The sequence below is a fragment of the Gymnogyps californianus genome, chromosome 5 (genome assembly GCF_018139145.2).
Source record: "Gymnogyps californianus isolate 813 chromosome 5, ASM1813914v2, whole genome shotgun sequence".
Lineage (NCBI taxonomy): Eukaryota > Metazoa > Chordata > Aves > Accipitriformes > Cathartidae > Gymnogyps > Gymnogyps californianus.
The window spans coordinates 46,660,048-46,683,241 of NC_059475.1; the positions used below are offsets into that span (position 1 = coordinate 46,660,048).

At 46.3% G+C, this 23,194-nt stretch overlaps 2 protein-coding genes across 4 annotated transcripts in view; one reads left to right on the forward strand and one right to left on the reverse strand.

Moving 5' to 3' along the window:
• POMT2 (protein O-mannosyltransferase 2) overlaps positions 1-11,020 on the reverse strand; it is a 30,872-nt gene extending 19,852 nt beyond the window's left edge. Inside the window, exons 1-8 of one of the 2 annotated variants that reach the window (XM_050897169.1) lie at positions 10,803-11,020; positions 9,351-9,435; positions 8,431-8,535; positions 7,141-7,249; positions 6,173-6,281; positions 4,303-4,462; positions 1,603-1,709; positions 548-630 (exon numbers count right to left, since the gene is read on the reverse strand). In XM_050897169.1, the coding sequence (XP_050753126.1) occupies positions 548-630; positions 1,603-1,709; positions 4,303-4,462; positions 6,173-6,281; positions 7,141-7,249; positions 8,431-8,535; positions 9,351-9,435; positions 10,803-11,020 (976 nt within the window). Of the gene's footprint in view, positions 1-547; positions 631-1,602; positions 1,710-4,302; positions 4,463-6,172; positions 6,282-7,140; positions 7,250-8,430; positions 8,536-9,350; positions 9,436-10,802 lie in introns of those variants that run through there. The other variant, XM_050897170.1, reaches the window with a different exon arrangement.
• A 187-nt stretch (positions 11,021-11,207) lies between these two features.
• GSTZ1 (glutathione S-transferase zeta 1) lies at positions 11,208-22,736 on the forward strand. Of its 2 annotated transcripts, none has more exons than XM_050897776.1 (9): positions 11,208-11,273; positions 14,476-14,527; positions 15,250-15,317; positions 18,169-18,249; positions 18,725-18,850; positions 19,399-19,474; positions 20,341-20,393; positions 21,662-21,711; positions 22,353-22,736. In XM_050897776.1, exons 1-9 carry the CDS (start codon positions 11,253-11,255, stop codon positions 22,477-22,479), a joined length of 654 nt encoding a protein of 217 aa, XP_050753733.1. In that variant the 5' UTR covers positions 11,208-11,252; the 3' UTR covers positions 22,480-22,736. The 2 variants fall into 2 exon arrangements, with proteins under 2 accessions (XP_050753733.1, XP_050753735.1); XM_050897778.1 differs by lacking the exon at positions 11,208-11,273 and adding an exon at positions 13,921-13,935.
• The last annotated feature ends 458 nt before the right edge of the window (positions 22,737-23,194 follow it).

The window sequence follows — 23,194 nt, forward strand, 5'->3', positions numbered from 1 at the left end:
TCAGAAAGCTAAACCATATTAAAGGCTCAGTAGTCCCCAGCCAACCTGAGAATCAGGGAACAACCACAGAGTCACCTTTCTCCTAAATTCATATGCATGCTGAATACAACACAGCTGAACCAGGGGCACACTGTGTCACAAAGGAGTTGATAGTTTTCATTTACACATATTTTGGAAACAAATCCCACATCTGAACACCTACAAACCTAAGGTGAACAGGACAAATCTCTTTTTGTTGTCTCAAGCAACATAAAGGCCAAAAAATAACAAGATGCATGCACACAAAACTGTCAAATCCCTCAAAATGGCATCTTTCCTTCTAGAAGGAATACGATGAAACAGCTAGTGACCATGCACTAAACACGGTGTTATTTTCAGCCTTTTTCTTTTCTGTCGATACATAAAACTACACAGAGGAGCAGCATGGATCTGACCATGACAGCATAATCTGCACTGTTCTGCACTGAGTCACAGGAGATGCTGTTTTTATTTAAACCCCCACATACATTGACAACACTCAGAGTGGTTTATTCCTTTGGACACTCACGCTCTGGAATGGAGACATTATGAAGATTGTTCCCGATCAGCTGGGACTGAAATGCTGAACTGAAGAAACCATCCCCAGGACCACTACAAAAGAGACCAAAGAATGTGACAATTCAAAGTCTGGCAAAACAGGCATACAAAGCTCTGTCACGCATTACCAAATTGTTTTTACAGAAGGAAAACGATAAAACCAGACATGGCATCAGGAGAAGAATGACTGCAGTTCCCTTAGATGCACACCTCTAATGTTGTGAATCACAGCAGATAGAGACAGTCTTGCAGGAAATTGTCCAGAGCTGCAAGGACTTGACGTCACAAAAACACACACACTGGCACTGCACAAAGCACCATCAACTATCTTTGGAGGTGTTCTTATGACAAATAAACTGACCCAGTGTCAGGTTAGATAACACAAAGCCTCTCTCTGTTGCTCCTTAAGTCTCATTTCTGCTAAGAGGTTAGTGGTAAGACCAGTTGACTTAAACTGAAAATTACAGATTTATTTCTATATTTTTTTTTTTTGTGGTGAAATGCTTATTCATCTCATTTCTTAATGCTGGCATATGGAAAAACATTACTTGGCCATTTCACTAGCTGTTGTGCTCTTCCCATATAAAAAGCATCCCTTGGTTGCAGGCATTCAGAGAAGAATCCTCCCTTTGGGCACACTCAGACTTACTTTTTTAATCACAGCCAAAGCATTTTTCAGGAATGCAGTGCCTTTTTTTTTTTTTTAATTACAAAAACAAGAACAAAAAGAATGGAGTTGAGACATTTTCAGGTCCAGGAAAGAGAGGAGGAAGAAAAGGAGACAGAGAGTTTGGTTAGGATACTTGCTTGGCATTTCAGAAAGCCTCAAGCTCAAATTCAGTTTCACTGCCAGCTTGGCCAGAGCCTTTCTGTAAGAACAATGCAGGAGTCTGGGAAGGGAATTAAACAAAGACACAGCTTGTGGCTGTGCTTCTGACACTGCAAGTGGAGAAATCCATAATCAATAGCCTTTAATTCAAAGCAAAGACAAGTGATTCTTCTTCTGGAGAAAACACTGTGAAATACCTTTTATTTAATACTGTAAAATGAACAGCAAACATAGCCGTGTAGAGGGCAAGCGGGAGCAGGATGAGGCAGAGTACACGAGCCAGTAAATGCTTCCCAAACATCACCTGTAAGAAACACAACCTGGATCAAACAGTGCAGCTGCAGGAACAACTCCACTCCTTACTTCACAGGACTCCGAGCAGCAGTCCTATAGCTGGAGCTTGCTGTGCAAGCAAGCTCAGCAGGCTGCAGAATTACCTCAAAAAGGCCTAGAGAGAGGTAAAAGCTTAGGCAGACCTTGCTGTGCATCTCCAAAAGCTGGAGCTGTGGCACCTTGAAATTTCAGGGTCTTGGGAGGAAGACAAAAACAGGCAATAGGAGAGTTTAACTTCCCAAAGTGCTGAGCATCCCTAACTTTGGCAAAGGAGGCTGGGCAACTCCCATTGACAGTACTTTGAAAACAAGGACCTTAACTTGTTTATCAGTGGTACACATCTTGACACAAAATCACAGCAAGGAGATGGCTTCCAGAATAGTAACTGTCAAAGCTAAGCAAAAGGCAAAATGAAAACTTGTTCTCCTAACAAGTCTCCCTATGCAAATGTGAATATAACGAGGACTTCTTGGGGACCTAGATAAGCTTCGTTCACAGAAACCAGCTCACTCAGCAAGGATGCTCTCACACTGCAACTTGTGTTGCCGCTCAGCCAGAAGTTACAGAAAAGTCAGCAGCAAAACCTGTGAGTGTTTCAGCTGCCTCAACATGAAAGCAGGGTATTTTATTTAAACCACTTGGCGAGGTGGTTTGTACACTGATGCCCAAGAAGCAACTACATATTCACATCCTACTGACAATGCTGGTAGTAGAGTAAATAATGTAAAATACAGACTGGGTAAATAGCTGTGGGAGAAGAAAACACTTAAACAGCAAAAATTGTTTGCTAAACGTCCACATCTAACTTCAAAGCAGACGAAAGCAGATGTACTTGCTATCCTCTGTATTTTCTTTACACAGTACCTATCACATAATCATTAAGCTAATCATTCTCCATCCCTTAATACCGGATCCCTTAATACCAGATTTCAGAAGTAACGGAAAAAGAGCTGAACGCATTACAAAACTAAGAACTTACTGAAGTCAACAAAGGAAACAGTTGCTCAGCTCAAGTACCTCAGCAGAACACTTAATAACCACTGGGCACTTGGAAAAATGCCGATTGATGGTACATAACCAAATTTATGCAGTGGAGAGGCACATGAACTAATCTCCAGGTCCCTGCTCAAAATGACCACAATATGCTTCAATCTTTGTGAAACGGTTTTCTTTAACTACAGACTTCAATGCAAAGTCAAAAAAGAAAATGCACTTGAAGGACAGCATTGAGCAAACCAGAACAGTGGACCAAGATAAGCTGAGAATTCTAGAAATCAAATTAGTCCAAAAAACATTGCATGTAAATAATCAAGAGTAGTTTCTTAACAAATGCAGAGATAAGTCATTCAGGCTTTCAGGGGTTTAGTCCTCACTTTTTTTTCCCCCCCCTCTCCTCAAGCACCGAGGTTGCCAAATAGTTATTCAGAAAGCATCTACCTTCTGGAGTAAATTTCTTTACATATTCTAGCACTCATGGGCTTGCTGCCTTTGCTGCCAGCAGCACAAATGAAATCACTGTGCAGCCGTCTGCTGGCAGAAAGTTTAGACATGATGGATTTGTTCCATTTCAAATGCAATTAACTGACTTTGCTCAAGAAGTGCTTCTCTGGAGCTGGAACACTGCATCTTTGCAGCCCATATTGATTCACATTAATCACAGAAAACAAATCACACAGCAGGAATAGAAAAAGTCCCCCCAAACCCCCACTGTTTGAGACAAACAGGACAAAAACAGAATTTTCAAGCTTCAGAAGAGGCTGAGACAAGAGGAGAACTGGACACCTTTTAAAAGATGTGCTTGAAGAATTTGTTTTCCTGCTGGTTGCAAGACAGCAAATGGTACATCACGGTATTTCTCCAAACAGCAGATTTCACAGTCCCCAAATATAAAATGCAATATATTAGAACAGGGCACTCAAACACACTAGCAAATTTCTCAGAGCTTGTAAGAACTGAATGCATGTGAAATCAAGCAGGCTATGGCTGCCTTCATCCTCAGGACTGGCTATGGAGACTGCAAGTTGCAGAGCATTCCTATGACTCCTGACGGACTACAGCATGCTACTGCTATGCGGCCTATGGCCCCGTACTCTCATGAAGCAAAGCCTCAGCTCGCACTGCTTATGCAAACTAAGTGCTGCAAGACATGCCTGTCTGCCAGGTAGCACATACTCCTCAGAAGGTCACGTAACAGTGTTGGACAACATCTTGCTTTGAGCCATTGTACAGCCATTCCCAACGAGCAGTTTTAGCCTAGACTGAAATAAAATTCATCCAACTGGAAAGGTAATAGTTTCTCTCGGGAAAAACCAACAACGTTTTTGCTGTGCTCTTATGACAACATATCCCGCTAATGTGTGTGTGTGGTTTTTTTCAAACGTATGGCAATATTTTTTCCATTATAACCTTCATCTTTAATTATCATCATCCACTTCAGATGCCCCTGTTTGCTGCAGACAGAGCACCACTGTTTGGCTGGTTACATGGTTGTCAAAGACTAGGAGAATTACAAAGCAAACAAAACAAAGAAACCCTTAACGTAAAGAAAAGTTTTTGACACTCACCAGCGACAGGCTGAGGTTCCCCAGCAAGTCCCATAGGTCATAGATAGTGTTCAGGCCAACCAAGAGGACTACAAAAAGGCCAACAAACTTTACCCCCATTGCTCCAGCAAGGTTCACACCAGTCAAACTCAGCCAGAACCACCAGGAGGCAGAAAATGGCCTGCAGGACAGATACAACAGGTCAGTAAATAAATGATGGCTACAGGAATGGGCATCTGTGATCAGGAAAATAAACAGCAAATCAGTTACCCCACAAAATTACATTCCATCTTTTCAGGAGCCCATGAGGAATAGAAAGACAAGTTTTTAATTAATTTTAGAATGATGCAAGGATACTGGCTTCAGATATAGGCTTGTGAAGCCTTGATACAGGCTTCGGAAGGGCCCAACACTTAAGCCTGGGCAGCCCTAGATCTCCCCTTTAAGGAAGGGAACACAGACACCAGGTATAAGCTAAATACTAGTGTGAAGAAAGTCTGACATATGGAAAGTCTGAAAATAGAACAGGACTTTTGCTCCATAAAATGCAAACTTACTTCTCTCAGAAAGCTAAGGACATGGGGGAAAACAGGAGAAAAAGAGCAGCCACTTTTCCTAAAGCAGAGAGGCCATAGTGGAAAACATCTACCCAAATCACAAACAAAAGCTACAGCAAAAAGCAAACAAATTATAAACGAAACTAAAATTGAACCACAGAGAAAATATGAGAAAAGATGACAGCAGAATTTAAAACCGTTTTCATACTGACTCCTGATGCCTTGATGCTTGTATTTTGACTAGACAAAATCCCCGTGACCTGCTAAGCAACACAATAGCTAAAGCTGGCTTTTAATTTGCGTAAAATCAACTAGTTTGAAAACAGGATTAGCTCTAAGACATGAGAAATAAGTTCAGGTCAAGGCACACAGAGCTGCTCAAACACTGCCCTGTAACTTAGTGCTTGCACTCCCTGGGGTATATGTTGTAGATGAGGATGGCTTTGGATAGCCCTACATGACGCTGCAGGCTGCATTTTAGCCATGTGTGCTGCAGTCACACTAAGATTGATATGATCAGTTCTTGAACATTTCATGAAACAAAAATTGCTCATATATAACACAGTATTCTAAGCTTTTATGTCTTTGAATTCTGGATGTGTTGTGGGGAAACTACTCTGTACAGCCCAGCCACAAAGAAGCCTTTTGACATATCCAAATACCTATAAATCACCATCCCCCTCTGGATGGGTCTACAGCAAATATCCTCACAGCAACTTGACTACTCTATTCAGAAACATCCTGGCTATATTTGCCTCAAATTTTTACTACCAATTTCTCTAGATCCAACAAATTACACTATTTACCTCAGCTAGCAAGATTTCATAAGTGCTTATAGGATTACAGTCACAGATAAGCTGTGTTTCTCCAGCCTGGAGACAAAGTGACTGGTTCAAGATAACAAATTAATATTTTTGCCATTAAGGAGCAAAGCCTTGAACAAGTCGCAACCATCCTTCATTCCTCCTTCTCTGACCTACAACGCTCTATGCTAGCTTTCTTTCCTGTCAAGTTTTAAAAAGCTTTAACCTTCATTTGCAAGATTTGCAGTTCCATAAACACTATTTCTGCTGAAATTCCCTTTCATGCTAAAATAATCTATTTGAGTCTCTCTCCTGGTTTACCCCAGCTACGATACTTTCTCCCTAGTTTCATAAACCCTCATACTAAAAATTTCTCTCCCCTACCATGAGCCATTTTTCACCTCCAAATTTCCTGAAACAGTATCATCTCAGCCATTCACCCAGACTACGAAGTGGCCGATGTGTTCTAGTACTTTATCTGTGTGAAAGTTGAGTACCTGTAGTTTAACCAAATTATCATCTTTATCTTACCTATCCGCACAGCTGTTACATTTCACCATACTCAGAACAGCTCCCATGAGGAAGAACATCAGAATGGGATCCAGCAGAATATATTGGGACAAAGTAATACAGCCCGTATCTGCAAAGGGATGCACAACCACGTCAAAAAGGCCTGCAGTTCCAAAGTGAATCTAAGATTGCAGGAAGCCAGTTTCCTCATGTAGTCAAGACAAAGGGAACAAGAGAAATTTTAGAAACAGAAGCAGATCAGAACATTTCAACTTCTTCTTGGGTAACAAATGGTAAAAAAACCCTCACAAAAACCAGGCAGTACAACAGTATCTGTGAAACACCATTTGGTAAGTGGTGCTAACATATTCAGATGGATAGTGTTACAGACAGCAATGATCTACCTACTAAGGCACCAGCATGGTGCCAGAGGATGCTACAGGAAAAGTCATCTTTCAGATGTTACCTATAAAAAATGAATATGACTTGGGTATTTTAAGTCTCCGTGCCTCAATACCTGTGTGTCCTCACAAAACCCCAACTTGGGTAACTCCATTTGCAATGTTAATTTCTCCACTTGGCTCAATTCAACAAGCAACTTTATTCATTTCTTACAGTGAACTCTTCCACGGTAATGCAGTAGGCTGTTAAATACGTCTATAATTCATATGAGAGACATCAATATTTCACTAGTGGGCAAAATCATTCCTGACCATCCATCTTATAAAAATTCTTAAAATTGAGCTGAAATGTAGTCCAATGCTGTGGTCACGCAGATAACAGAAGTATCTATGAACTAAACAGGACTGTAAAATTCTCAAAGGGACCACCAATTAAAAAGCCTCATATATATAAAGCAGAATTACTTTGCTTTTGGGAACCCCTCTCATTAACCCCAATATCCCCTGGCTAGGTAACACACGATAATCCAGAAATTAAATTCTCTGAACAATTAACCTGCTTAATTTTGCTGTAGCAGAAACACCTACCAAAAATAAGGATGAAAGCTGTGAGTAAGGCTGCTGGCAGTGACTTTGACAGTTCAAACACTGTGAGGTAGGCGAAGGGAACCAGGCAAGAGCCAAGGAACGCACAGAACTGCAGGAAAAGAAGATCACGGGAGAAGTTATAACCCTCCCCAAGGTGAACATGCACCCACATCCTTTCCCTTCCTTCACCTTCCACACCTACCAACAACAGGAGGTGTTGCAGTAGCTGAACTGACTAAGGACATCAGACAAAAGCCAAATGAACAAAGATACTGTTCAGAGGGCAGCTGCTTACTCTGTTCTGCAGAGGTGTCAGTAACAACTCGGTCATTCTCTTGCTAGACTATATCAGATATTCAGAAAAAGATAGGTCAAGTAGGTGCACTACACATCCACCATACTCAACTTACTTTAACAAGATATTAGAATATGAAATCTAAGAACAAAATACACCTGTACCTTACATCTTTAGCAGACCAGTATCACCTCCCCTACACAAATGAGACTGAGGGTAGTTGGAGGAGGAAGAACAGAAATCAAAACAAAAGAAAGCACCAGCACAGTAAAATTTGTTCTCTTCAACGTCTGGTTCTAGCACTTCTCCCATCTTTGGCTCAGGGAAATCTGGAACCATGAATTGCTGGAGACCCGGAAACCAAACCAAGAAAATATGCCTTCCCAGTTTTTATTCTTCTTTCTAGGTACTAGCAGTTGGCCACTGCTTCTTCTTTCGGCTCGTGTTATCTGCTGTCAGTTTTATGGCTCTTAGTCTTCCTAGATAGCAGTACAGCCAGGGTTTCAGATAGAATACCACTCTGAATAGTAATTTCCCCCCCGCTTTATCAGCTTACTCAGCTCAGTGTCACTGGTGGTGGCAAACTGCAGGTGGCAGTGGACGACCCTGGCTTTCTGACATCCTTGGCTCCCCAGCAGAGCAGCCAGGTACAAGAGAGTGAGCAGAAGCCCAAGCACAGCAATGTTCCCTTTGCAGAACAGGCAAGATATCTGTCCCACTCAGGAGTGTAGTCCCACTCAGGAGTGTAGTCCCATTAATTAGCAGCAAGAGTTGGCCTCAATAATCACCTTACTTTCTTACCTGGCCTCTCACAGCCAGACATTAAGACTTATTCACAATACAACCACTAACACTTTTCTAAGGAGCTTAAAGACAAGGCACAAGGCTAAACAGACCTCTGATCTGATCCAGGAGAGCTGTTCTTATGACACAACACTCTGTACTGAAAAGCACAGGAGAGCTAACCAGCTTGATACTAGCTTGTAGAGCCTTACCCCTCTCATTCCCACGTAGTTGTGCTGCTCATATCTGTCCCCTGGCTTTTGGAAAGGAAATGTACCATCATATCCACTAAGGTAGCCAGCAAGTCCAATCAGCATCTGAAGAGGAAAGGTGAAAAAAATGGTGAGGGAAATCACATTGGAGGAAGGAGTATCCAAGCCAGCAGCAGGTAAGATTTTTATAGAAGCCAAGTCTGATCCAGAGGATAACTACTTAATTCAGACACATCATCCAAACAAGAGTTTATGTACTGAATTCATATGCATACATATTGCCCTTTGTCTAAAGGCAAAATCAGAAGGGAAAAAAAGGACTTTGTCTGCTGACTATAAGGATGACTGCAAGCTCAAGAGAAATACCAGGTGTGGGATTTAGCAGAGAGAATTCTGTCTCTGTAGATTCTTCCATAGTTCGCTATTCCTGTAGTTTAACGAGACTCAGCCTTAAAGGAAGATAACCTTTCCGAGGCAGGTGGAGTGCACCTTCATCAACACTGCACACTGCTGCTAGAACAAGTTCTTCGATTACAGAATAGCAAGTGAAGGCTTTCACGGTCCTTTGTGGTAGGCATCTCATTTGCACACAGCTATCGGGAACTGTTTGGTTCCTTTGAACTATAGGCTTCTATTACATATGCCCTCCAAACCACATAAGTGCTACGTTCATTTTTTAATTTCAAGTCTTTCAAATACCCAACACACAATACTGTTTTGTTTTCCCATATCCAAAGTATTTTCATAAAGAAGAAAAGATGCAAGTTGAGGCTCTGGAGACAGAATGCAAGTTACCATGATGCCAACAACAGTTAGGAAAGGTATTGGTGTTCATCACATCCTTCAGCCAGAAGGAAAGGGAAGACTTTTGTTGGCCCACTCCTGTGGCTTCTAAAACATGTAACAGAAGAGCAGTTTACCTTCCCCAAAGGGGGGTGGACATCAAAGAAGAAGGTCCGATTAATGTAGTAACTTCCCATCTTCCCAAAATGAGTTTCATCCCAACTGGGGAAAAAAAAAACCAACCAAAAAACAACAATCAGCCTGCTATAATGCTGAAGACAGTAATCCAGGAAGGTCTTTTTACTCATGCTTTTCATCATATAGAGGGTTAGTGCCATACATTCGATATGAGACAATGCATTAAATTCACTGGGAAATCATGGTGAGTACTTCAGCCATTCTAGGCAGGGTCCTTTTTAAAGAGTTTCATATTAGCACTCTGTCGTGGTTTAAGCCCTGTCAGCAACTAAGCACCACGCAGCCGCTTCCCCCTTCCCCCTCCCAGTGGGGTGAGGAGGAGGAAAGAGGGAAAAAAAAGTAAAACTCGTGGGTTGAGATAAAAACAGTTTAATAACTAAAGCAAAATATAATGCTAACAATAGTAATAATGAAATACAATAATAATAATAGTAATGAAAAGGAATATAACAAAAAGGAGGGGGAGGAAGGGAAAAAAAACAAACAAACAACAACAAAAAAAAACCCCACCAGTGATGCACAATGCACAATGCAATTGCTCACCACCCGCTGACCGATGCCCAGTTAGTTCCCGAGCCACGATCCGCCCTCCCAGTTAACTCTCCCCAGTTTATATACTGGGCATGATGTCATATGGTATGGAATAGCTCTTTGGCCAGTTTGGGTCAGCTGTCCTGATGGTGTCCCCTCCCAGCTTCTTGTGCCCCTCCAGCCTTCTTGCTGGCTGGGCACGAGAAGCTGAGAAATCCTTGACTTAGTATAAACACTACTTAGCAACAACTGAAAACATCAGTGTTATCAACATTCTCTTCCTACTAAATCCAAAACACAGCACTATACCAGCTATTAGGAAGAAAATTAACTCTGTCCTAGCCGAAACCAGGACACACTCCAAAACCTCTAGCCTGCTTTTCTGATTCCAGATGGAGCTTAGAGATGTTAAAAAGTCACCCTGCAACGCAGAGATCCCCCAAACCGCCTCCCCGAGACCCGGTCCCCTCTCTGCAACATGTCCCGAGAGCAGCGCAGAGAGCGGGGCAGGGACCGGGGCCGGGAGCGGGCTGGCCAGCGAGCACAGCGCTTCCCTGTGGCCCTGACTGCCAGGCTCCCACCCCACCACCTGCCTGGAATTAACACGGACCCCTTCCCAGCCGGGCAAGGCAGGGGCGGGCAGGTACTTGAGAACGGGGCGGGGGAACGGGGCGCAGGCTGGGAGTTTGAGCGCGCTCTCATCCGAGGGGCCGGGCGCGGGGACGAAAGTCGGCTGCTGCCGGGCCGCCTCCCGGGAGGAGGCGGACACCCACCCACAACCAGGGGCTTGGGCCCGGCCCGCCGCCCCCGGGGCAATGCCCCGCCGGAGGGGCACAGACAGGCCCCGCCCCCGCCCGTACCAGACGTGCGGCGGCTCCGGCAGGCGGTGGAAGCGGGAGGCGAAGCTGAGAAGGGTGACGAGGGCCAGCGCCGCCGGGCGAGCCGGAGCCGGAGCCGGAGCCGCAGCGGGATGGGCGGCGGGGCGCGCCGGCCTCCCCGGCAGCCGGCGGGAGTCCCGCTGCCTCAGCGGGCCGCCGCGGGGGCCCGGCTCGGCCTGACCGCCCCCCGCCGCCGGCATCCGCGGGGCTCCGCCGCGCGCAGCACCGGGCCGCGCGCGGCGCATCCTGGGAGACGAAGTCCGGGGTGGGCGGGAGGGGCGTGGGGCACGCTGGGAGATGTAGTCCTGCCGGGGCGGCGGCTGCCACCGCTGCAGCCGAGCCTTGAGGTGAGGGGGTGGCCCTGTGGCCGGCGGCGGTCCGAGGCGGGGACGGGGCTGACATTGCAGCCCCCGCGGAGGGTCGCGGCGCGGGATGAGCTCTGCCGCGGCCAAGGTACGCGGTGTTGGCCCTGCGCTCTCCCTGCGGAGAGCCCCCGCCGGGCGGGAGGGGAGCGGGGGGCGATGGCGGCGCCAGAGCTGCGGGGAGCGGGGCGCCGGGCGGCGGCTCTCCGCCCTGGGCCGGTGCGGGCCTCGCTCGGTTTAGCCTCGCCGCCAGGCTCGGCAGCTGACTGGGATCGCGGCCTAAATCAGCTTCTAGTGCCCCGGAGTCCCCGGAAAGGCCGGGATGGTGGTTACCGAGAGGACTGCACCCCCGTGCACAGTGTCTCTTAAGTACATTTCCACTGCTCCGGCCTGCATCCACGTCTCTGTCTCAGTGGACAGCAAGTAATTTGCCCCTATGCTAAATAAAACTAATGCCTTTCAAAGCAGTGGTAGTGTTTAAGATGATAGTTTATCCATGTGAGCTGTTAACACCAACGCCTGCTGCAGAGATGCTGAGGTTTAGGAGCAAACCTGTTCCTTCTGCTTATACCTTTACATTTTAACCCAGCAGAATACAAGCGGTGCCTTTCATACACCGAGGTTTCCCCTATGCAAGCCTCCAAGCAGTTTTCTCTCTCATGTCCCACATGGGCGGCAGCCCTGTGTCAGTCCATGTGTGCAGGCTGCTTGGAGTGATGGGTCTCAAGAAACAGGTGAAAGACTTCGCCTTTCCAAGTGCATCCTGAATATAGCCTGGAAAGAGGTGGTATCCAGAGGAGACCATACTGAAGTGGACAGGCTTGGAAACCTGAGAGCTCAACACACAAAGTTTGGGGTGTCTCTTCCATCTTCCTAAACAGTGAAATGCATTTCCCAGATTTTTACTCTGGATTGGGATTTAAGCCCAAACTTTCCTCACTGCACCACTGACGCTGGCAAAGAAAACAGAACCAAATCAGAAATCTCAGTAGACATCAAGCAAATGTCCTCCTGCTATCCTCCCAGCTCCAACCAGTCTAACCTGCAGCTTATGGGGATTGTACCCCATGGGGTTGTAAATGGAGGCAGTTCTTCCCCGGTACTTCCCTGGCCCGTGCTCAGCTCTTCCTCCGAGGAAGACTAGATATAATGTAACTCTGGGACCTGTCCACTGAGGACAAAACACTCCTGCTATCTCTAGTCTTTACTTAGCTGATTGTTTTGCCTCTGATCTGCCCTGCCGCTGGGAGCAAAATAGCATGAACTTAAGAGATCACTCCAGGCTCCAGCCTCTGGAGACACAGTTCCCAGCTGAGGGATGGGTTGTTTTCCATGTTCTTTTTGGTGAAATCCCTCAGGGCCTTGAAATTATAGAGCGAAGCAATTAGCTTAGCACAATTTATTACAAATGATAGTGCAGGCTGCAAAAACAATAAAAAACTCTAGAGAGGATCAGGAGAAATGTCTCTGCCAGCTGAGGGGCCAGAGTCCAAAACAGATGTGGTGAAGGACATGAATTTCTAAGCCAAAAAATCATCAGCAAGGTCCCCAGGAAAAACATGTAAAAATAGTATGTCATGAATACTGTATGTTTCCCTTTTGAAGTCATAGTTTCTGTTTCTTTCCCTGCAACCCAGCAGGCTAGACATTTGGAAAAAAGTGTAGCTGAGATTTCTAATGCCTGATTCCAGAAGCAGACACTTTAAAAGAACCAGTAAATACTTTGTCCACAAAAGTGTTGCCAATACTGCCATCACTTCTCTCCTCACTTATAAACCATTTCTCCAGTAAACTTTGACTAGAGTAATTTAATCAAATGCATACTTCATTTAAAGTTATTTGAGCTGATCTAAACTGTAAAAGAAGCACCAAGTTTACAAAGAGGACTGGAGCCCAGAGATCCTCGGGGTCTCTCTGGTTTTCTGTTGACAGATTGTGTGTCAGTGAGCAAATCCCTGCCCTTTTCTGCCTTGCTGTCAGTCTCTGGTATAATTTCTATGCATTTTGGGAGGGTGGAGACACAGAGAGATCCCTGGCATGCCATGGGATCTATGGAAGGAAGGAGAGACATGATTATGGGTTTATTTAGAGACATGCATGAGTACCAGTTTCCTCTGTGGAAAGAAAAGACCGTAACACAAAAAAGTGAGCTTCATATTTTGGACAAAGTTGGCCCAGGAGCGGAGTAGCAGCGTCTCCCAGGCCTGCAACGTAGAAAACCCCCTGCACTGGCTGGTACGATGGGAGGAGGGCTACAAGAGGACCTTAAGGGACCTCCCCGCAAAGGCAGCCCCTGTTCATGGAGCTGACAGTGGTTCCCTAGTGAAATAGAAATTCTGCGTGTGGCTTCGGTTTCCTTGTTTTGTTTCCCAGGGCTATATTTCTGCATTGGCAACCGCTGAGAGCCTCACAGGCTCTCTAGATATCTTATTTATTTCTGGACAAAAAGCTAGGGAAATAAGGATGGTTCCTAAATGTGCTTCCAACCTCAAAGCTGGTTAATGGTTCTGATATCAGGGCTGAGGCTGCAGCACAATACATGGGGATGCAGATGCAGGTGACTGCAGTCGCTCAGGATTGAATCTGACTGGCTGGTGTTTGCGTCCTGGGCGCAGATGTCAGGGCATAGTCCTTTTCTCATTGGCTTTAGGAGAGAAGCCTTCCCCCATCCCAGCTGAGTTAAAAGGGAAAGCGAAGAGGTTATTTTTATTTCCTGGAGCAGACTGCACACACTGACCATGGCATCTGAAAAGGTGAGACCTTGGACAGGGTGGAAGCGTATGGGAAAGCTGCCTCGGTGCTAGAGTTCAGGTAGAGATGAATTGTCTGCCCTCTTGGCCTTCATCTCAAACAGCAGAAGCTCTTGTTTGGAAAGAGGCCTGGCCCTGCCCTGCATGGCTGGAGAAGCTATTTCATGCCACGCAAATACTCAGTGCAGGTGCTTGGCACAATCAGTGGGGAATTTGTTTCAAAAATCTAAGGTGGGCTAGAAGTTAGCAACATCTGATAGGGACAAAGAGGGAAGCTTTGTAGGGCATAATTTTAAGGTTACTTGTGCATTGCTGGAAACATCAGGTGCAACTAAATATTCAGAGGGCCAGCATGAAAGCCAGTGATACTACCTGTACACCCAAACCAGGAACAGTCACTTTCAGAAAGGAGCCCTCTCTCCCCCAAACGTTGTTCTTCCCTGTCTTACAGTTCCTGAAATGCCTTCTGTTCATGCATTGCTCTCCTCGCAATACTTTGGTGTTCCTACCATATAACCACTTTCTCTCTCTTTCTCTTCTCAGCCGATACTTTATAGCTATTTCCGAAGTTCCTGCTCTTGGAGAGTGAGAATCGGTAAGATTCCATGTTGAGCTCTCTTTTATTGTCTTGGTGTTATTGCAGTATCCTCCCCTTCACTAACCCAATTAATCAGTCACTTATTAAGAGAGAGATCAGCAAACATGAACCTGGAACAGTGAGGCAGTTCTCCGGTGGGAGGGAAGGGAATACCACCACTTACCTGGAGCAGGGGGAAGGGAGAGGAACAGACAGGAGGGATTTGCTCAGCCTGCAGCTAGTTAGAGGGAATTACTCCTTTTGTAAAGCTAACATGATGCAGATGGCTGTTTCATCAACATTATCTAGAGGGGCCCTACACTCCGTTTTTACACAGATACTGCCTTGGACTCTGGTCTGCCCAGGTCTTGAGGGCTAAGCAGGGCTGGGAATGGTGCCTACTTGTACTGAGACAGTCTTAAGCAAGGTTTTGCAGGTGAGCACAAGGGCCCCTGCCCTCTATAAGCCAAATCAGGAGGGGCCGTGCTGCAAAGAGTGACAAAGCTTATTTTGAAAAATGCAGTGTTTTTGCCAGGACTGATCTTAAGTGCTTTGGTCCTTCATTTGCCAGAGCACTATCTTCTTGATGAACTCAGGCCACCTTTCTTGAGGGATAGGGTGGTTTTTGGTTTTAAAGCCATTCTTTTTTCAAATGGGGATGGTAACATTTCCCTGAGCCCATTACCAATGAAACTGGTCTCAGTGTGCCTGTCTGAAGCTGTACACTCTGCTCTCCCTAGCACTGGCTCTGAAAGGGATTTCCTATGACCTGGTGCCAGTGAACCTCCTGAAGGACGGAGGGCAGCAGGTAAGGATACAGCTACCATTGCTTTCTCCAGGGGTACTGAACTTGGGCATCATTACGAGAATTGGGATTAGCACTAGAAAGTTCCCAGGCAAAGTCACTGAATTCCTCACTGCTTCTCTGTAATTAATAGTTGCTTTCAGCCAGTATTCCCTGGCATGCAAGACAGAGGGAGAAGATGACTACAGGAGACTAAAGGTTTTTTCCTCTCTTAAACATCTGTGACTGAATTTCATAAGGCTGAAGATCTTTTGCTCCTGCTTAGCATTATAAAACTGAACATAGCTGGTGCACAGACTTCAGAGAAGCTACACTGCAATTTAAACACAGACTTGACCTCATTCAATTAGCACCAGAAAGTGTGTGTGTAGCAGGGACGGTGTGTCCAAAAGATGCTAGATGATATAGCAAGGGGCTGCAAAGGGCCTGCCAAAGGAAGGGGTGGGTTGCCAGAAGAGATCTTCACTGAGAACTTATTCGGGGGGCCACAGCGAGGAGTTGTGCACCTAGTAGTACCACCAGCTCAATGTGCCAGTATGGGCTAAGACAGAGTTGGAGAACACCAGGAGGCCTGCATGGATGAACAAGGAGCTCCTGGACAAACTCAAACACAAAAAGGAAGCCTACAGAGGGTGGAAGCAAGGACAGGTAGCCTGGGAGGAATACAGAGAAATTGTCCGAGTAGCCAGGGATCAGGTTAGGAAAGCCAAAGCCCTGATAGAATTAAATCTGGCCAGGGACGTCAAGGGCAACAAGAAAAGCTTCTATAGGTATGTCGGTGATAAAAGGAAGACTAGGGAAAATGTGGGCCCTCTCCAGAAGGAAACAGGACACCTGGTTACCCAGGATATGGAGAAGGCTGAGGTAGTCAATGACTTTTTTGCCTCAGTCTTCACCAGCAAGTGTTCCAGCCACACCACCCAAGCTGCAGAAGGCAAAGGCAGGGACTGGGAGAATGAAGAACTGCCCACCGTAGGAGAAGATCAGTTTCGAGACCATCTAAGGAACCTGAAGGTGCACAAGTCCATGGGACCTGATGAGATGCATCCGTGGGTCCTGAGGGAACTGGCGGATGAAGTGGCTAAGGCACTATCCATCATATTTGAGAAGTCGTGGCAGTCCGGTGAAGTTCCCACTGACTGGAAAAGGGGAAACATAACCCCCATTTTTAAAAAGGAAAAAAAGGAAGACCCGGGGAACTACAGGCCAGTCAGTCTCACCTCTGTGCCCGGCAAGATCGTGGAGTGAATCCTCCTGGAAACTATGCTAAGGCACATGGAAAATAAGGAGGTGATTGGTGACAGCCAACATGGCTTCACTAAGGGCAAATCATGCCTGACAAATTTGGTGGCCTTCTATGATGAGGTTACAGCATCTGTGGATAAGGAAAGAGCAACAGACATCATCCACCTGGACTTGTGCAAAGCATTTGACACTGTCCCACACAACATCCCTGTCTCTAAATTGGAGAGACATCGATTTGATGGATGGACCGCTCAGCGGGTAAGGAATTGGCTGGACGGTCACACTCAAAAAGCTGCGGTCAACAGCTCAATGTGCGAGTGGAGACCAGTGATGAGTGGCGTTCCTCAGGGGTCCATATTGGGACCAGCGCTGTTTAACATCTTTGCCAGCGACATGGACAGTGGGATTGAGTGCAGCCTCAGCAAGTTTGCCAACAACACCAAGCTGTGTGGTGCAGTCGACACGCTGGAGGGAAGGGATGCCATCCAGAGGGACCTTGACAGGCTTGAGAGGTGGGCCTGTGTGAACCTCATGAGGTTCAACAAGGCCAAGTGCAAGGTCCTGCACCTGGGTCAGGGCAATGCCAAGCAGAAATACAGGCTGGGCAATGAGTGGATTGAGAGCAGCCCTGAGGAGAAGGACTTGGGGATGTTGATTGACGAGAAGCTCAACATGACCCGGCAATGTGCACTCGCAGCCCAGGAAGCCAACCATATCCTGGGCTGCATCAAAAGAAGTGTGACCAGCAGGTCGAGGGAGGTGATTCTCCCCCTCTACTCCGCTCTCGTGAGACCCCACCTGGAGTATTGCATTCAGCTCTGGGGCCCCCAACATAAGAAGGACATGGACCTATTGGGGCGAGTCCAGAGGAGGGCCACAAAGATGATCAGAGGGCTGGAGCACCCCTCCTAGGAAGACAGGCTGAGAGAGTTGGAGTTGTTCAGCCTGGGGAAGAGAAGGCTCTGGAGAGGCCTTACAGCAGCCTTCCAGTACTTAAAGGGGGCCTACAAGAAAGCTGGAGAGCGACATTTTACAAGGGCATGTAGTGATAGAACAAGGGGTAATGGCTTTAAATTGAAAGAAGGTAAATTTAGGTTAGATATAAGAAAGAAGTTCTTCACTGTGAGGGTGGTGAGGCACTGGAACAGGTTGCCCAGAGAGGTTGTGGATGCCCCCTCCCTGGAAGTGTTCAAGGCCAGGTTGGATGGGACTTTGAGCAACCTGGTCTAGTGGAAGGTGTCCCTGCCCACAGCAGGGGGGTTGGAACTAGATGATCTTTAAGGTCCCTTCCAACCCAAACCATTCTATGATTCTATGAACTAGAATGGTAATAGTGACACTGCTGCAGTACCACCCATCCTGGGCTTTGTATTGCTGGTTTATCAAGAAGTAAGGCAGTCTGGCCCTGGATGCAGTGATCCCTGAGCCCCAGTGAGAGCTTGCTGTAGGCTAATAGTACAGCATAACTTACTGCAAATATTTGTACTGAGGTAGAGGGAAAAGCCAGGTAAAAAAAAATTAAATAATTTGGTAACTGGGTTCTTGGGGAAGAAAACAAGGAAGAAGAATTTCTTGTTCCAGTAGAGTAATCTCAGGTTTGTTTCCACAGTCTTCTGCTGAATTCAAGGCAGTGAATCCAATGCAGCAAGTCCCAGCCTTGAAAATTGATGGCATCACCCTTTCTCAGTCGGTGAGTTACCAGCCACATCCCTGTTAACCATTCACTCCAGCCTGCTGCCCAGTCTGGAGGGGATGGCTTTGCCCCATCTTTCCCCGCAGAGCTCTCATCTGTGCATTGGAAAAGAGACGGCATTTGTGATAAACAATCCTACTTGGGGGTAGAAATAGCACGTAACCTCCGCTGGGAAACTGCTGTCAAGGATTTAAGCTCAATTCAGCTTTGGTTCGTAACTCCACCTTTCACTGAGCAGTTTGTAGTCTGACTTAGATGGCTGTGCCAGGGTTTGCCTGAAATTACAGCTGGGCTAAATGACAAGGTCCCAAGCAGACATCGAAGGGGGGATATTCTGTTGCTTGGATTGGTAACAAACTTCATTCAAAAGATGTTGTATTCTCTTGGATCAGCTCCCCTTCCCCAGGTGCTCAGGATGTGAACTTTTCGTTGGCTCTCCAATAACCTCCCCTTATGCCTTTGTTCATTACAGCTAGCTATAATTCATTACCTAGAAGACACCCGTCCTAACCCCAGGCTCCTGCCCCAAGATCCGAAGAAGAGAGCCCAAGTCAGAATGATCGCCGATCACATTGCCTCCGGCATTCAGCCACTTCAGGTATTGCCTTGTCATATCCATGCAAATGAGAAAACCAGGATGGGTTTCCAGGAGTCTGTATCTCTGAAAAGCTCTGTCTCTTTAAATTGTTGCCAGCCAATAGAGTGGCAGACCTTAAGATTAAGGTGTTAATGTGTTAGCAGATGAAATCTCTGCTTAGCCTCTGCCTGATCTGCCAATGGCAACAATACAGTATTTCCTACAAAGAAAATCCTATAGCACCCCAGGGTTCTTTCCAGAAACAGCTGAACCCCTATGGTTTCACTGCTGGGTCTAGGATGTTTTACAAAGATGACAACTGAGCAACCCAAAAGGCAGAGGCAAAGGGATACCCTGACAGCTGTTACAGAAAGACAGTCCCAAGAGAGAGATACAGCAGGGTGCATGATTCGGTGAGGGTGAGGTCAGGGCTGACCCAGCATGCTGAACTCAGGCTGGGGGTTCAGGCTTGGCAACTCCTCATCTCCCCTTTCCTCCACTGGATGAGACAGTGGGCAAGATCCAGCCAGCAGCGGTCAATCTAACCTGGAGATTGCTTGCCTTCACAGAACATGACTGTCCTGAAACAAATGGGGGAGAAAAAAATGGAATGGGCTCAGAACTGCATTGCATCTGGCTTTCAAGGTGCGTCTCACATCCAAAATCATCAGCACTTTGACTGACACTTCAAAACACTGCACCACTGGGGACCTACTTTCCTCTTCAAGCAGAACAACAGATCTCCCTAGGCTGGTGTGCTGGGGTCCTGCCCTGCTGGCAGAGACAGTGCTCTTCCTGCCCAGAGTTCCTTGTCCAGGACTGGTAGCTCTCCAGGGTCTCAGAGGAAAGATGCTGTCCACAGGGTGCTTCCACTGCTGCGCATGGAAGAGGGGAAGCCTGGGGCCATCCTGTACACCGCAGCAGTTGATTCACCCTGAAGCATGAGGGCTGACAGCACTTCTCCTTTCCACCCAGCTGCTCCCAAACTAGTGCCTTTTGCTTTAAAGTTCTATCAATCTATGTTTATATGTTTTTGTAATCAGACAAAAGGTATCTGATGGCAAACTCCTACAGAATCTAGCAAATAGCAGAGTATTTCTTTACCTCCCTGGGAGAAATAGGTGCTTTTTGTTTCCTCAAAACCCTTTCCCCCATGTGCTGGAATGGCAGGCCCATCTTCACTTCTGGACAGATGCAAACTGACTGAACCTTTGCATTTTTCCCCTCCCCACTCACATATCTCTACATTGTCCTCTTAGTATTTCAGGTGCATTGCCTGAAGCAGCTAAAATCACCCTGGGTCCCAAAATGCTGAAACACCCTAAAGACTCCCATAACTACGCTGCTGTAAGATTTCTGTTCCTTCTAGGTTCTGTCCCAAATTGCTCCTTTTTCATACTCAGCTCAGGATCAAAATGCCCTTGTTCATAATTCCCAGTCTAAAAGGTCTTTGGTGTCCCTTTCAAATGAGTTTCCAATGCCTCACTCCAGTGTACCACTTCTCTTGACAGCACTGGAGCAGATTCTGCAGCACACTGCCGGGCACTACTGTGTGGGGGATGAAGTAAGTATCTGAGAGAGTGTTGTGTACCATTGGAGAACTGAAAAATCCAGTATATTCCATAAAATATGAAAGGAAATTAGTTGTGGAGACACAGCACAACCCCATCCTGTGCCTGGAGTTACATGCGGTGCCTTCACCATAAGAAAAACACCTGCGTGGATCCTACTTAGGCCATTACTGACTTGCAAATAGTTACAGAGATGTTTGCTTGTCCCTCCCTATAACTTGCTGATGGCCAGATTCTGCAGCTGTATCTAAGATCTGGCTGCTACTAGAGGATGTGGAAACAGATTATATATATTTCATATTTAAGAGATTTGGAGTTCAAAGTGTCCTGTCATAGGGGCAAAGCTTGGCTCAAGAAACACAGGTTCAGTTCTTAGCTCTCCTCTGTGGAACCTTTAACTAAGTTGTATTGTATTTTGCTACTCTGTTTGGCCAATTTTAACATGGACGGATTTCAGACAGCTCACATACAAGCTGTTCCGACCCTTACCAAGCTAGAGGCCACTCAGGCCTCTTCCATTTAGTAGTCCTGTTTGGCAGGCAATTGGATCTTTCCTATAAAAGCCTGAGAAAAAAAGGAAGGCTCATGCAATATCCTGTGATGCAGAAGATTGTCTAGTAGGAGCATTATGGAACTGGAGCCCTTGGTGGGCAAAGGCTAGTTACGAGATCTTATGCTGGAGAATAATGTGTACTCTGAAAGGCACCCAGGGCTTTGTGACCTGGGGAGTGGGCAGCTGCCTCTGTGTGGATAGGCAGCTAGCTGTATTGTCCTTGAGTTTTCTTTTCAGATTGCAAGTCCCTGAGCTGGTGTGCAAAGGCCCTATCACATATCAGGTCTTGACACTGGCAGGAGCTGCTTGATACTCCTGCAACACAAACAAGCAAAATTTACTCATCTTTTCCCAGCCATGCAAACTCCCCCCTCCCTCCATAGCCTCCCTCTGCAGCTTGTCAGCAGACTTGCTTGCTCAGAGGCAGTTGCCATAGAAGCACTGTGTCCTTGAGGTCATCATGATCAGCTGGTAAATATGAAGCTCCCTAAAGGCTGATGGCTTCTTCTACTAGTGACTGCTATGAAGTTCCTTCCCTTGTACCATTTTATTACTAATGCTGGATTAAAGAATGAGATTGTTGTGACAACTCCTCTGTACTGGCTGATAAAATAATTTCTATCCCGCTCTCAAAGCCTGGCACCACAGTGAAGTATGATGGGACAGGCTCCGAGTTATTCTGACCTCTTTTCTCTGCTACATTTGCAGGTTTCCATGGCTGATCTGTGCTTGGTGCCTCAAGTTGCCAATGCTGAAAGGTAATTAAGGCTAAGCTTGAGGTGCTTTTCAAGGGCATCTACTCCTTGTGCTGGGCTGTCAGAGCTTACCTCCTGCTGCTCCTTGTGTCTGTTAGGAAAGCATCCCTCCTGCCTGCCCTATCCAGTTATGGATTCTTCTCTGCATGAATTTTTCTATGTCATAAATACTGTCTCTTTTGGAAGCTCTTGGAAATAAGGAGCTCTGCTGTCTTCTCAGAGGCCCCTGGAGGAAACCTGATCTATGTCCTTAGAAAAGCTAAGGTTGCCTGCACTCCGCGTCCTCTCTCCCTCTTTGCCCTATATTTACACTGCAGATAGGGGGAAAAGATTAATCTGACTATATTTGTTGAAAGCCTTAAACCTATGCAAGTAGTGGCTGCATGATTCCCAGGAAAAGCATAGTGCCCTCTTACCTTGTGCTGCATACTATGTAAAAGCCTAGTGAAGATGGAAGAACTAACTAACCTTTCCTCTAGCATTTGTTTTTAAACCTACAAGGATGAACCTTTTCTCTTAATGTGTACCCCAGCCTGTGAGATTCTCCTATACTGGGCAGGCACAGCACACTGCTCTGCCCTTCTGCTCACTGCTGCACTGGCTCTCCAACTCACAGTACCTCACAAATTCTTTTCCTTTTGCAGATTCAAAGTGGACATGGGTCCATATCCCACAATAACCAGAATAAACAAAGCTCTCCTGGAGTTAGAGGCATTCAAAGTAAGCCACCCATCCCAGCAGCCAGATACTCCTGCAGAGCTGCGAGCTTGAAGCCCTTCTACTCATTAAAGCAGGTAAGCTGGAATGTCAAAGAGGACAACAGCTACAGCTTGAGCAGGACTTCAGTGCCAGCAGGAAGCCCTAGTACTAATGTCTCACTTTCATCTGGGTGCAAAAAAGAACAGAGGACCTGGAAGTAGCCTGGATGACTTACAGGAGCTATGCCTGTGCTGGAAAGCTTGCAGCTACTTCTGACTATGTTTTTTCTACCTGATGTATCTCCATGAAGCAGATTAAAGCAGAAGCATCCGTAATTATCAGAAGTCCCCTTTGTATGGCTTTGGGTTGGGGAATGTCGTCACAAACAACTGTGAGGCATTGAGCCAATTCTGGACTCCCCACAGGGACTTCTTTCTACCATCTACAGAAGGAGCATCAGGGAACCAGTGTACACAGTGTGTTACTAACCTAGCTGGCCTGCTTGTCCTTGCAGCTGCCTCAGAGCTATGGCATAATCATCAGTGCCATGGATATAAACAGTAAGAGCTTGTCTCTCACAGAAGACAGCTTAATCCCAACCCTTGTTGGGTCCTGCAGGTCTTGCAAGAGCCAGTCAGCAACTTGGCCACCCCTTGCAATGACAAGAGAATTACTACCTGGGACAGCTGGTTTGTACCTCTTTCTTATGTCTAGCAGCAGTCTTGTGGAATTTATAACAAAGGTCTGTCTAGAGCAAAGCTAGGTGGTTGTGCTATAGTCAGCAAGA

Coding starts and splice junctions, on each gene's coding strand:
- GSTZ1 (XM_050897776.1), top strand. CDS start 11,253: ATGAGCTCTGCCGCGGCCAAG. Junction 14,528..15,249: donor CTCTTGGAGAGTGAGAATCG/GTAAGATTCCAT, acceptor TGCTCTCCCTAG/CACTGGCTCTGAAAGGGATT. Junction 20,394..21,661: donor ACTACTGTGTGGGGGATGAA/GTAAGTATCTGA, acceptor CTACATTTGCAG/GTTTCCATGGCTGATCTGTG.